At 41.1% G+C, this 13947-nt stretch overlaps 1 protein-coding gene across 8 annotated transcripts in view; it reads right to left on the reverse strand.

The window, feature by feature from the left end:
- OTOF (otoferlin) overlaps positions 1-13947 on the reverse strand; it is a 1702209-nt gene that overhangs the window by 105171 nt on the left and 1583091 nt on the right. For all 8 annotated transcript variants that reach the window (XM_069605607.1, XM_069605606.1, XM_069605604.1 and 5 more), the window contains one exon: positions 6302-6390. In XM_069605607.1, coding sequence (XP_069461708.1) covers positions 6302-6390 — 89 coding nt within the window. The remainder of the gene's footprint in view (positions 1-6301; positions 6391-13947) is intronic.

Here is a 13947-nt window from a genome sequence, read left to right on the forward strand (position 1 = left end):
GTTTTGCCCAGGACAAAAGAAAAGATCCCTGACTCCAGAGAGATGGATGGGATTTTAAGATACTCAGGAAGCCTTTTCCAAGGGATTTTTGCATGGCAGGGATAAACTATGGTTTCTTTAAAATATTTTTGAATTATTTGACAACTGTGACTTCAGGGTTAATAACGATCCATATGTTTTTTGTTTCAGGGCTAATGACGAATCATACGTTTTGTACTTCTAAGCTCAGCGATGGTAGAAACAATACATCAAATGGACTGTGTTCAAAGTTTTGAGGCCGGAGCGCACAACTGCTCTGAACATGATGGGAAGGAAGCTCAGTGACAAAGTTGGGTATTGACTTCATATCTTGAATTTACTTGAGAAATTAAGGTTTCTATACTAGTATTTTAAAATTCAGGAGGGAAATCAAGAATGTACACTTTCCTCTTTGCAACACCTCTGCCTTTGTCTGTTTTTGGGCTGTGTCTTGTTTCCAACTGCTAAGATAATCATAAAAACCAATTGTACGGTTTTCATGTGTTGGGTAACAGAATCTCATTAACTATGAGAAATGTATTATTAGGTGTTAATATAACCCAATGTATTGGTGCTTAATCTAGTAAGAAAGAGACGTTGATTCATCCTTGCTAAAGAATTTCAAGTGGGTATTTAGATTGCTGATCTCTCTCAGCAGCATGGAGGGCGAGAGGAAAAGTTTACTTTCATTCTGTAGCAGTAACAAACTGTAAAGGCTCAGCAACGCAGAAGATAGCGGGTCAGTAGCCCTCTTACTCCTGAACAATTGATATCTTGAAACCCATCTACTCATGCTGATGCTGGAGCACAGGCAACCCATCCTGCCTGTGCTCCATAAAAGACAAAAACATGATCACTCACTGCAGTCTCACCAAATGTAATAATACACAGATATGTAGTAATACTAATGAGGTACTAAATAATAATCACCTGGGGATGAATTGAACCTACAAAAGACTGAACCACAAAGTCAACAAAAGCAAACAAGGGTGTCAGCGTATCTAATATTTGAGCATTATGAAGCCTGCTCTCACAATTTGAAACCCAAAAGATGTTTCAGAAGCTCTATCCGGCCTTAAATCAGCAAATACCAAACAGTATCAATGAAGCTTGATAGGGACACAATAAATATCACTTAAATACAGTAAACAAAATCCTACCTAAGAAGCTGCAAATCATGCTCTGAACTGGTTTTGAGGAATTTGTGATATGGTGTTATGAGGAATTGATGACATATTTATACTTGAAGAATGAATGCTGTATGCGCTCATTTTTAAGCAAAATATTGAACATGGATGTTCAACCCGAAAATAAAGTAAATACAATTTAAACCGGAGACTACGAACCAAAAAATTTCATGACTATTTATTTGAGGTTGTGCTAAAACCAATCTTCTAAATTTGTTTGAAAAGCAAACATGTCCAACTTAATTTTTGTGCAAACAAATAGTTGACTTGAAAGATATTCTTGAGACGTGAAATGCAGTCATTCTGAACAATATGCAATTACTTCACTATGTGGATAGGTACAGTGGCTCTGATCCGATAATTAATTAATCCCATGTTCAACATGACCAAGACAATCAGACAGAATTTCCTCCTATTGTAATGCTCAATAGCCTCATATTCTCCCAAGGAATTATGCAAAGACATAGCTAGCTTGACTATGTAGCTAGTCATTGGAAGCAGCCTATGTTTAGGAAGACCATTGGCTAACGAATTACATAATACAATAACGTGAACATTATTTCCATTGTTTAGATCATGTCTTCAAATCTATGGCAAATCCATCACTGATCTAACAACAGTAGGATAACATTAGCTTTGTGGTTAATATTATCTCTAACCTCTAATTCTACTTGCAGGACTATTAACCATAATTTAGACAAGAGAGCTCAGACAGAGGAATGTCATTAAGCTCTTACAATATGCATTAAGAACCCCAACAAAAAAAGCAATCCTATTTATGGGATGTAAGAACCAAATTCCATGTAATTTTTTATACTACCCTATGAGACAAATGCATCAGTACTGCAAAACGATTCGAGAATACCGAGTGCCTATAATGTCATTGGACGCCATACTACTTGCACTCTTTTGAGTTCATTTAACACCAAGCTGTGTAGGTTGTTGTCACAATGTGTATGTACAAGGGAGAGCATAAGGAAATGTGTAGATGACAAGAGAGGAAAGGAAAATGGAGGGAGGGACAAATATGGTCCGGAGTTTACTCACAGTAAATGTTGTGTCCAAAATACAGATTGGTCTGTAAAGTCAATTTGATCACGTGTTTTATCTTTTAACTTCTGCCCCTTCAAGAGGTTTGGTGAGCGGAAGGAAGTAAACGCTTACATATTTATGTCAACACCTTGCTCCTCTTCTCCCGACCCATCAGTGATTATTTTTGCATTGATAACCAGAGAAATGTTTGATAAAAATGTCTCTTCATTTAATTATTTAACATTGTAAAGCCCTCACTATTTTGACAAATTGCACTTGTACACATATATAGTATTAATATTTACCTTGTCTTTACTAGTTATAGTTATAGTTGCTACCCACCACCAAGGTCTAATCAGGAACAGCAGGACTAATTACCCAAACAATCATTCTTCATACCAAACACAGGCCTCAGCAAATCTAGGACCTCTTGAATCACTGACATTATGTTTACTTATTTATTAATAGGGGTTCATCAATTTCAATTAAAGAATTACCATTAATTCCCTCAACAACTTTCTGAATATACTCTAGCATACATTTATGTTTCATATTTGGAAGACCCCTTTATGTACCATATGGGACAGCATCTGTGGTTTAGTTTCCCATCAAATATTTGAAAAATAGGCAAATTAACCAAAGATTGGAATACTCTGTGAAGGATATTGTAAAGAATGTTGATTCATGGATGGAAATGGAGGTAGTAAAGTGAAATTCTTGGCACTAATTCAATTGCAAATGTACACATTTCTGCCACGCTGCAGGAATTTATTTTCAATAGAAACAAAGGTGGCTGATAATCTTCCAAGGATTCTCCAAACTTACCAATTCTTCTCTAGCCAGTTAAGTAGAGCAATGGAGGCCAGACCCTGGGGTTACAGTACTGGGAGAAGTACACTGGATCTACCTGTCTCTCTTGCTCCCTGTAGGGATTTCCATAATAGAGACCCTTATTTGTACAGGACAATATCTTATGGAAAGAGTGGGGTGAGTGAATGGTGAATCCATCAGAAGAAATGAAAAGAAACAATTGTTTTACATATTTAGTTGCCGCTTGATATCTACCTGACATTGTCACATTCCAAAATAGTACCTATTAAATTGAAAATGTTACATTGGAACTGAAAGAAAAGGCAAATATTGGGACTAAAACCACTTTCGTTAGTAGAAGTACCTAATCACTTGATTAACCAATTTGTTTGGTCAGGTGCACTCCTTTTTGGTTAATGGACTGCTTCTGATTTAGAACAGTAGCAAGCATAAACATGTTTTGGTTGATGATGATCTCTCATATTCTTTGATTACAAAATCAGTACCATTTGGGACATCAGTGCTGCCAACTCTGAACATTCTGGCTCTGCTAGTACCCTCCCTATGATGTCCTCTGAGAGGCATTTTTGCCCCCACTCCTTTCATTTGTTCTCTCCTCTGACCACTTACAAAGTGACCAACCCCTTGAAATAGCTCAAGTTTGGATCACCAGCAAAGCAATGTATAACCTAGTCTCTTGTTTAAATTTGCTCATGTATCCAACCTCTTTCCCTAACCTCCATCCTCAATGCATATGTCAGTAAAGGCGAGGTCCCCTTGACCTTGCAATGTGCTTCAATTATCCCACAAGTGTAGACACCTCTGCGGGATACTTGCATCTTATTCAACTTCCGTCCTACCTTTCTTGAGTTTGCTGTCAGTCCTCTGATCTGGAAGATTTTTGAATATTCAAATGCTTCACACCCTCTAGTAAATATCCGCTGGTCAAGGAAATCGAGTGCGTTTAAGTAGATACACTCAAGAACCTCTACCTCTCATCTGATGTTAGCAGTGTCACTGCATTGATTATACTTGATCTGATGGCAACACGGTTGACCATGTCATTTTATTTGAGGGAGGCTTCTGTGTTGTAGCGGAGACCTGATTCCTCTCATTCTATGCTGGATGAACACATGTTGCCTCTTTTCAGAACCTATCCTTCTCCAGTCCTCCTCTTTAATATGGAGCACCCATGGCAGTGGCCTCTCAATCTTTTTAATCTCTATCTTCCTCTTCTGTCCAACATCATCAATGATTTTGGTCTTTGGTTTTACTCATATGCAGTCAATACTCAGATCTTCCACTTTTTAAATGAGGGATCTGATTTCCAGGGATTCTTCTTTTAAGTTTGTATGGTGACACTCAACAAGTGTATGGCCAGCCAGTGGATTATACCCAACTCATCTGAAAGGGGGTTATGATTGTTGGCAGATGGACAGGTCTGTGAGGATCTCACATTTGGCCTTCCACCAAGCCCCCTCCAGTGCCCCAGTTTAGCTAAGATCTTCAATCTCAGCTTTTATTTTGATGCCAACATCTTCAGATAAACTCTGTGTCTAGTAGCTGTTTTTTTAACATTACACTGTTTCAGAGCACCCCTCCTCCCTTTGTTCCCACCAACCTGAGAGCCATCACAGACACTTCCCGTTTCAGCATTACTCAACAATGGAAACACTCTCTATTTAGGCTTCCACAACTACAGTATACAAGTGACCTTGCCTCCCCCTTTAATCCAAACGCTTTTGGATTCATTTTAAGGTCCTCTGCATCATTGTCTTGGACCTCATTTTCTGTCTTCTGAGATTGATCACTTTGCTCCTGGCCACATTCTTCGCTCCAGTACTTCACTTCCTTTCTCTGCTCGTGGGTCATGTCAGGCCTGTAGTGGTTGTTGTGCCCTTTCAGCGCACATACCTCAGCTCTGGAAGTATCTCCCCTCGAGCACATTCCTGCCACTTAAGACCATCTCTCCTTTCATTGTCCCCTGAAAACTTTGCATTTCTCCAACTAGACCCCAAACCTCTTCCACCTGCTAACTCCAAGCTTCCCCTTACCTGCCTCTGATAGACAACCGCTCTACAAATCCCATATCCATTCACATAGCAGTAACATGAACATTTTTGATCGCCTTGGTCATGAAATGGTCAATAAAATGTGGCATTGTTCATTTTGATTGGTTACATTGTTAGGTGAGCAAATACTATTTCTTACAGCCAGATGAGAGCCAAATATTCCTCAGAATTCCCAGAGCCAAGGAATGTGTACTTTAAGCTTCCAAATGACAGATAGTTTTCAATGAGGGTAAGATAAGACTCATGACAAATAGTGAGTGATGCACCTGGAGAAGCAGAAGAACTTGTTAGTGCGAACTGCAGTTTCACAAAACAGCCTGGTGAGCTCATAGGCCATGCCATAGTGCCGCTTCTCTCCAAGAAGGCCTTAACAAAAGCTATAACCCTTCCTTTTGGGCTCACTACTAGGGTGTTCTACACTGAATAACAGGCAATGATCTAAGTGATTTACGGGTGGGATGAATGCAGTGACAGTGTTTGTAATGCGAGATGAAGCCCCCCATTCTGCTTCTTTCTGAGGCCTAAAGAGTGGACCTGCACATTATTGTCAGGGCCCCTCCCACCACATGCCATACCTCATTCTTAGTGTTACAGGCCAGATCATACTGTGCAACTAATTGGCCCGTGACTCTCACACACACTGTATCATTCCTGTCAGAATATTGTGCACAATGCTTACTAGTCTAACTAATGCACCCAAACATCAATGGTGGCACCTTTTGTGACATAGATGGGTAATATTCTCATCTGTTTGTGAAATACATTCAAATATCATTAGTAGTGTGCTTTAGCAGGAGCTTTACTGAATTTGAACAGCATTTTATTTAATTACGCTGCTCTGATGGACAATGTTTGTTGCCCTTATGGGCATCCGTGGTTAAGTATTGTCGGTTTTGTTCTATCTCATTGGAAAACTAAATACCCGCAGGTGCGGCATGTGGAGGCCAGAAGGGGAGGATGCCAAAGATTACTTTGGACTTTGGAGTTTGAATCAGGTTTGCTCCTGTTTCAATAAATACATTATGGGATGTATGTTTCGGCATGTTTCCTACCCCTTTTTATGGAAAAAAATCAACTATGGTGTCTGATGATCTTAGGTATGGGCAAGAAACTGAGACAGATTATGGTCTGTATTGGAAAGGGCACGCCTTTGGGCCCATCATTTTCCAAATTGTTAAGTACCTCTTTGGCTTCCTAGGTGAAATGTCGATGGCTGGGCCTGGAGCTGGCATATCCATTGGAAACATGTCCACCCACATCTCCAGACGGCCCTGGGATAAGAGGGATGAAAAGGAGATAAAGAGTTAAACATGACTTTTTACATTTCTCAGACACCAGAGAAACTCGACATCCTTACATTAGCAAGAGGCGCAGTTAATACATGCACCTTGAAGCTGTGAGACCACCAAGTCATTCCATATGTCTAGCGAACCTTGTTATGATGCAACAACACAATAACCATGGAGTAAAATACAGTAAATAGGACTGAGCAATGTGCTGGAGTATAGTACATTTATTTAACATTTTTTGAAAGGGCAAATATCACAACTGGGCACATCAGTGCACTCTGAAGTAATAGAAAAGCAATTTAAACAACCATAAAATCATATTCAATTAGACTAAACATGAGATGTAATGAAAGAGCTCAGCATCAACCAGACAACACAGCTCATTCACTGCAGCATAAAAAGACCTGTGAACCAAACCAAGTTTAAAGATTCTTCAAAATGTGAGCAAATCTAGAAGCTGGTGAAGGACTACTGTTAGTGCAGGGTCTTGTTAGGTTTCATGAACATCAGGATTTGGGGACTAAGGGCACACAATCCCATGGCTCCTGAGACCCTTCTTTCCCATTGAGATCTTTAGAATATAGTTGACAAATAGCATGGATTACTAAATGGGCAATGCAAGCCACCTCAAGCGGAATTCTCGCTGCAAGTAGAAGCCAAAGCTATTACGTAAGAATTAGGGTGCTTCTACAGTATTTCTTGGTCACGATGACCAGAATATCAGCAGAATGAAGTCGCAACTTCAGATCAATGTTGATGGTTTGGTATAACAGAAGGAAAATTGAGTTCCCAGTGTCTAAATAGGAAATAACCAAAGCATGCATCAAAAGACTTATTGGAACTAGAAATAAAAGGTGGGGAAACATGATAGCATATTATCAAGCAAGAAAAGTAAGGGAAGGATCCAACTAAGAGGAGCAAACACCCAGGGTAGAAACCTTGACTAACCTTTGACGAATCAGCACACGTACCTCGGGTCGTACAAATAAAAGAAACTGCCTTTGAAGCATTACATTTAACAAAATAGAAGTCACTCCAAACCTTAAGCCCCTGAAGAATGTGTCATCCACATACTGATGGAAAAGGACACTTATGCCCACCAGCCTACATCATTTCAGGTCATCTTTGAATTGAAGAACAACAATCAATGCCCAAGAGCTTATTTTGAGTTAAAAGTGAAAAAGACAAACTTATTATGTGTGAGGCTTATTGTTTTCACAAAAATAAACATAAAATAAAAAGAGCATTGGGGGACTCTTCAGTTCCCCCCGTAGTAGCTTGTTCAGAGTTACAGCTTATGTACAATGATGTACCAAGCCTATGTGCGCTCGTACAAGCTTCATGACCACACTATATGTAGTTTAGAGGTTTAAACACTCAACTTTTAGAAGGACGCAGCTGTGAGTGCTCGGTTGCGAACCTCTCCTTCAATTCTATTTTTACTCTGAACTGAAATCACCTATAGCAGCCTTCAATGAAAACAAAATAATAATAATAATATTGATACATTGATCAGTTGTAGAAAGTATGATTTTACACTTTAACCAAGGAATGCTCATCTATTCATTATTACTGCAATGTGGCTCTACAGTGTCCTATATTTAAAACACACCGGGCCTCATTATAAGGGTGGCGGTGACGGTATGAAGGTGCTGGTAAGGCACTGGTACTGTTCATACCGTCCCGCCGCATTACGAGTTCTGCTCGCGGGTCTCTGACAGCCCACCAGGTCTTACCTGGCAGGCAGTGCGGCACCCGCAAGCATAATTCGTAATGCTGCCGGCACCGTTATCAACGGTGCCGACGCATCCATGCTCCCCACCCCCATTCATCTCGTAATGGGCCGGTTATTGTGCAATCGCGGGAGGCACTGCCGGTAGCAAGCATGGCGGTAGCTACCGCCATGCTCGTAATGAGGCCCACTCTGCTATTAAAATGTGTGCTGCTGTTTGTAAAGAGATTTGAGTACATCTGTCCCTTACCACAGAAATTTGATGTTTGAAATGTTTTCGTTATCATTGCATTCGTTATTTTATTTTCATTAAAATCACTGCATAGCCAATACTTAAAATAAAATATTAATAATTTGAGCAGTTATGTCGTTATTACTACTGTGTGGTGATGGAAAAGGTCAAAGGCAAATAGCACTGGTCATCTAGAAGGGGGCACATGTCAATCAACAGTTGACCATTTCAACAGCTGTAGAGATTGTAATGCTGGAACTTAATGGTTCCACTGCCAGCATTGGTCACCAAGAAGGGATTGAACTTGGCAATTGCTAGATGCTGAGTGGGCCAGCCAGTTCGCTGTGACTACTGATCCCTGCCTGACACAAGAGTTCAGGTTTTAAATACCTACACTATACGCAAAAATAAAAAATAAATTAAATAAATTGTTTTCTTTTGCTACCAATGCCCCAGTGTCATATAAATATTTCTTTGTAAATATAAGCTGAGAGAAAGCCCCCTGCCTAGTCACCTTGAGGAGGGTGACCCCTTATGTGGGGTACCTCCCTGAGCCTGTGGATGTTGGGCCCATGGTTGGAATGGGGAGGATCATTGGCCGACGCGAGGAGACAGAGCCATCACTTTTGAGGAGGGATTGACCCACACACATTTTGAACAAGACTGTGGAGAAAAGCTAACCATTATCCTGATTCAATTCTAACTTGCCTGATTTGAAAAAGGCACATCTTAGTGCTGAAACACGTGTAATCCAAAGTACATTATCGTTTGTGACTAAACTTTTGTGTGATATGATTAAAAATCAACACCAAGGTTTTTGAAACAAAATCAAGTGTGTGGCGCATTTTTCTGTGGTGAGGAAACTTTTCATTTGTTTATCAAATAGAGGTAGGGGTCTTTGCCTCTTCTTTTCCTCACCCATGTGTGACACCTGAGTATTTACAATTCAAATTTGGGCGCAGGCCTTAAGTAAGTTGTCACAACAAAACCCCAACCACTTCATTCCACAAAAGACAAATGGTCTCTTGGGAAGTTCACAGCACTTTCCTGGTCACTCATAGTTTCTTAGGCCTCAATATACTGTAGTTCTGTGGCTCCTCTGTGGGTTTCTAGCTGTGTCAGTACAAAACAAGAGAACTGCCTCCTGCAGGTTCCAATGGGTAATTGTCAAACATCGTCTTTCTGAACTTTTTCAAAGTGCCAGAGCTTTCTACAGACAATTTCCAAACTGGAACCTTCACTGGTGTTTGCACAGGGCCCTCCATGTCTTAAACTCCCAGCACTACTGTCCTTCAAACCGCTCTCTTTATCCTCAATGCTCGACTATGTCTTTGTTCCTGAAGGAACCTGCTCTTTACCCTGTCCTGCTTGCTTCCTTTTTCATCCTAATCTCCTCGGGCAACTCCTCTAAGCCTCATCCATGCGTGTTCCTTCAAATGTCCCCAGGTTGACCCCTCTTTAGCAAAGAGTTTACCTCTTTCTCTTCCTCTGACTTTCCGGGTCCTGACTTGATATACTCTCTAACCTCTTCTCCTTTTCCTCTATATCTGATGCTACCCTTTATCTGCCTACTACTTCTCCCACGCTCCTCCCTGCAGTCATCCCTACTTTCTTCCTCTTGTGTTCTCTGAACATCCTTTACCCCACTAATCATGTTCCACCTCTCCTTCTTTGCACTCTCATCTCTTCTTTGACAGCCCTCCTATCCTCATCTAGACCCAACTGCCCAACCTGCTCCATCTCTCCTTTGATGTTTCTCCACTCCTCTGTCCTCATCTTCCCAACCTCCTCTTTCTGTCCTCTTCTTTCCCCTCTTTAGCCTTCTCTCCTACTGCCTTCCCAAATGATCCCCTGTTCCATTCTGCAAACATCCGCAGTCTGCCTTCTTTGAATCTTCGTTCTGACTCGACCGATGTGCTGCATGTATGTGTGATTATGTTTGCTTGCCAACCATTGGGTGTCTCTAGTGTTTCTCTACTTCATGTATGAGGGTCACGTTTGCTGGTCTCCCTCTTTCCATGGAGTCTGTTTCACCATGTTGCTTTTGTAGATTTCAAGCATGCGCCCAAGCTTTGGGCTCTGCAAGCAGAGCAGCCACAGTACGTGTGCCTTCAGGTCGTGGTAGTGGTAAGCTCTGCCCCCCTTCCTTCCACTAGGTCGGGCAACTGAATGCAATCAGAACATTTCTGCAACTGCAAGCCCTGTATTAAAGTAACTATGGGCATTTCAGTTTGGCTGGTACTTTTTGCACTACACAGTATACTATATTGTAAAGAGCCAGGGAATAGTGGGTTGTACATATGACAATCTGCTTCCCTTGCCAGAACTGGAGACAGGGGAACCCCACAAACCACCCACAGGCTGAGCCACACACTTCAGGACGGTTGCTCCCGGGCCCCCTAGGTTACCCTCCACCCACCCAAAAAGGGCCATGCATGGAACTACACATAGCCCCTCAGCCTTTGGACTACCACTTAGATTTTGATGAAAGGGCCATAAGGAATTTGGATTGGAGGGCAGGGTAGCCCATCTCTAATAAGACGTGAAGCCATTCCCAAATTTACTCGGTAGTCACAATGTTATCCCAACGCAAGGCCATCCTCATTGCTGTTTGCTTAATAACTCTTCTTAAAAATCGGTCAGGTCTGCCCCTAGTAATATCGGTTGAAGTAGTCTTTGCATCACTGCCTCTTCTGTTTGGATAGGTGTTCCTTCCATTGTTAACTGGACCCCTGGATATAATTCTTGGGGTCTATGTACACAAGTAATGGAAACCCACTGGATTGGGATCATCTACTCAGGGTTGTCAGGACTCTGGGTAAATGCAGGTCCCTGAGAAAGTGAATGCTGAGAAAGTAAATGCAGGTTCTTGAGAAGGAGAAAGTAACATTTTATTTTAATATTTAATTTATGGTTTGATTAGGCCTTAACTTTAGTTTACAGAAATCAGCTGAGAGCCCAAGCCAAGATGGTGGAAAGGAGCAGGAGCCATGATTGGTTGAAAGGGAAACAAAGGTTTTATCCGAACATTCTAAATTTCCTTTCATTTAGTTATCAATGTGTGCAGGTCATGTTTTTGTGTTCTTAGGCCAAGAGAAATCTGAGAAGAAATCTGAATAGAGAAGAAATCAATTGTGAAGTTCTTATCTTCAATCTGCTAAGAAAGGAAATTGTGCTTCAGTGTTCTACGTTTAATCCAGTTCATACAAAGAAGAATTTGAGATAAGTACTTTCTTTGTTGCTGCAAATTATTTTCTGACTCTTTGCTGGTTTGTTTTGGCATTGTTTTGAAACCAGAGACTTTAGACAGTTAATCCATTGAGTTAAGGGTTAACTATTTTTTCCTGACAGTTGCCGCATGTGCGAGTATACGCGTTTGTTTTCTAAGATAGAGTGCCGCGTGTTTCCTCTCTCATTTTACGCTTACCTTCACAGGAAATCATTACAGAAGCTTCCGTTCTGTTAAGAAGACGGTTCGTGCGTCGCGTTCACTGCTTCCTGGATTGGTGAAATATCGAGTAGCAGAGGTTTGTCTGAAGTTCCTTGGAGGTGAGAGGGTTAAGGTTCTTCCGTAGAGGTTTCCTCATGGAAAGAAGGTAAGCAGACTTGCGCAATTGTTTTTTCGGCGGTTCTCATGTTTTCCTGTTTATCCTTACGTTCAAAGGTGTCGTGTATCATTGCGGAAAGTTTGTTTTTATTGAACTGCGCGTGTGTGGCGACAGTAAAAGAAAAAGATTACTGTTTGCATTGCCTGAAAAGAAGATCATTTCGCAAGGTGCACGCAGGTTGCCAATTGAACTAGCGAATCTTAAATTCATATGGAAAGTGCATGAAAACCTGACTATTAGCAAAAGTTAAAAACATTTTGTGATAATCTGCAAGTAGCACATGCAACAGGTAACTTCTAAGAAACAAAAGGTGCATTCATTTTCTGTGGTGCAAATAAGAGAATGCAAATGTGAATCAGTTTGGAAGGAGCTCAGTATTCTGTTCCAAGTAGTTGATATGCGTCAACTGAGCATCGAAGAAGAAGAAGAATAGAGTGAGGTTGACATTTTCAATTCCCTGGAAAGAAAATATTTTACACTTCAAATAATAAACTCTTTTAAGAAAAGAAAATTGTTGAAGTGCCTTCAGATGGACTCTTGGAGTCAGTAGAGTCTCTTTAGCCAGAACATTGAAAGTTACTCATCTAGAGCAGAAGAGTGCACACTTTGATTTAGTTTTAGTAATTAACAGACAGTGAAAACTAAGCACAACAATTCCAAGTAAGGAATCAACTAAACGTTGAATACAATAGTTTAACTATAATAATATCCTCTAGGCTAAAGCAGAGGATTTCTCAGGTAACTTAATTCATGTGTTAACAGATATTAGTTGCTTAGAGTGTATTTGATATTTATTTGTAAAAGAATCTTGTGAATCTCTCGTCCATTCAGATACAGTCTTCCAGAGGGAGATCCAGTTCCTGTGTCTGAATTTGTTATTTTATCCAATTTCCCCTTTCCCCCCGGGGTGTCACAAGCTCAACTGGTTAAATAGTTAGTTGAGAGCGCTACGCTTTGGTGGGTCTGTGGGGTTCAGCAGCTCCCGCGTTGGATTTGAAGAATACTCCTGACAAGGGTAAACCCTGGTCGATCTGATCTCAAATGATCTACCGCAAGAGTCTAACAAGGCCAAGGTAATTAGCCTGCATCTTCCACATGGCACGTTCTGTGTCTTCCATGACGTAGCATCTATCTCCTGTTCTTTGTCCTCCTCTATGATGTTCAGGAGATCGTTCTCACACCGCTGTGCCTCCGGCTACGATATTGTTCAGTACGGTTGCAATAGCTGGTGCCCATCAGTCCTGGGTTAGTAATAGCGGGACACCGGGAAGACAAACGCTCACCATTGCCATGTAAGTAGCATTTTAAAGAAGGTCTTTTAGTGGATGGTGCGCCAGGTTTTGTAGTCTCTATTAGCAACCACAGGCTTTTTCATGGCCCATCCAATGATTAAGGTTTCTTTAGAGGGAACTCTGTGGCCCATCTGACTCCCACAAAATGTGGCTTCTTGGTTGTTTATCTCTACTTTCATAGGTTGCCATTGTTGGGCACATTGATATTCCATAGTGGACTGGATTATAGTTTCCAGGCTGGGCTGATGGAGCTGTGAGCTGTGAGATGGGCGAAGGCAGGTGGGGAGGGCATGGGTAACAATTTCTCCCAATCTTTCACATCCACCAAGGTTTTAACCAGATTCTATGTGACATTTCTCTCATGCTTTTTGTTGTGGTGACAGCTTGCTGTTTCAAAACTGTTGGTGGTGGGACCTCTCTACCAACCCATTTAGGATGTTGTTGTACGGCATATGTCCATGTGCACTACGCACCTGATAGCAGTGATCAAAGTGAGTGGGAACGATCAGGAGCAGTGTTACACTACTTTTATTTCTTTTCTGTTTACCATTCCTCTACTTTTTACGACCATACTCCTATACAGAGGATTTGTCCATTCATGTCCCTGTATAATTCTAAAGTTGTAATAGGAGCCTTAGTTACTAGTCACTTAAACTACTGCAATGCCCTGGCCAC

Source organism: Ambystoma mexicanum, chromosome 4p (assembly GCF_040938575.1).
Source record: "Ambystoma mexicanum isolate Mex_15411 chromosome 4p, UKY_AmexF1_1, whole genome shotgun sequence".
NCBI classification, from domain to species: Eukaryota; Metazoa; Chordata; class Amphibia; order Caudata; family Ambystomatidae; genus Ambystoma; species Ambystoma mexicanum.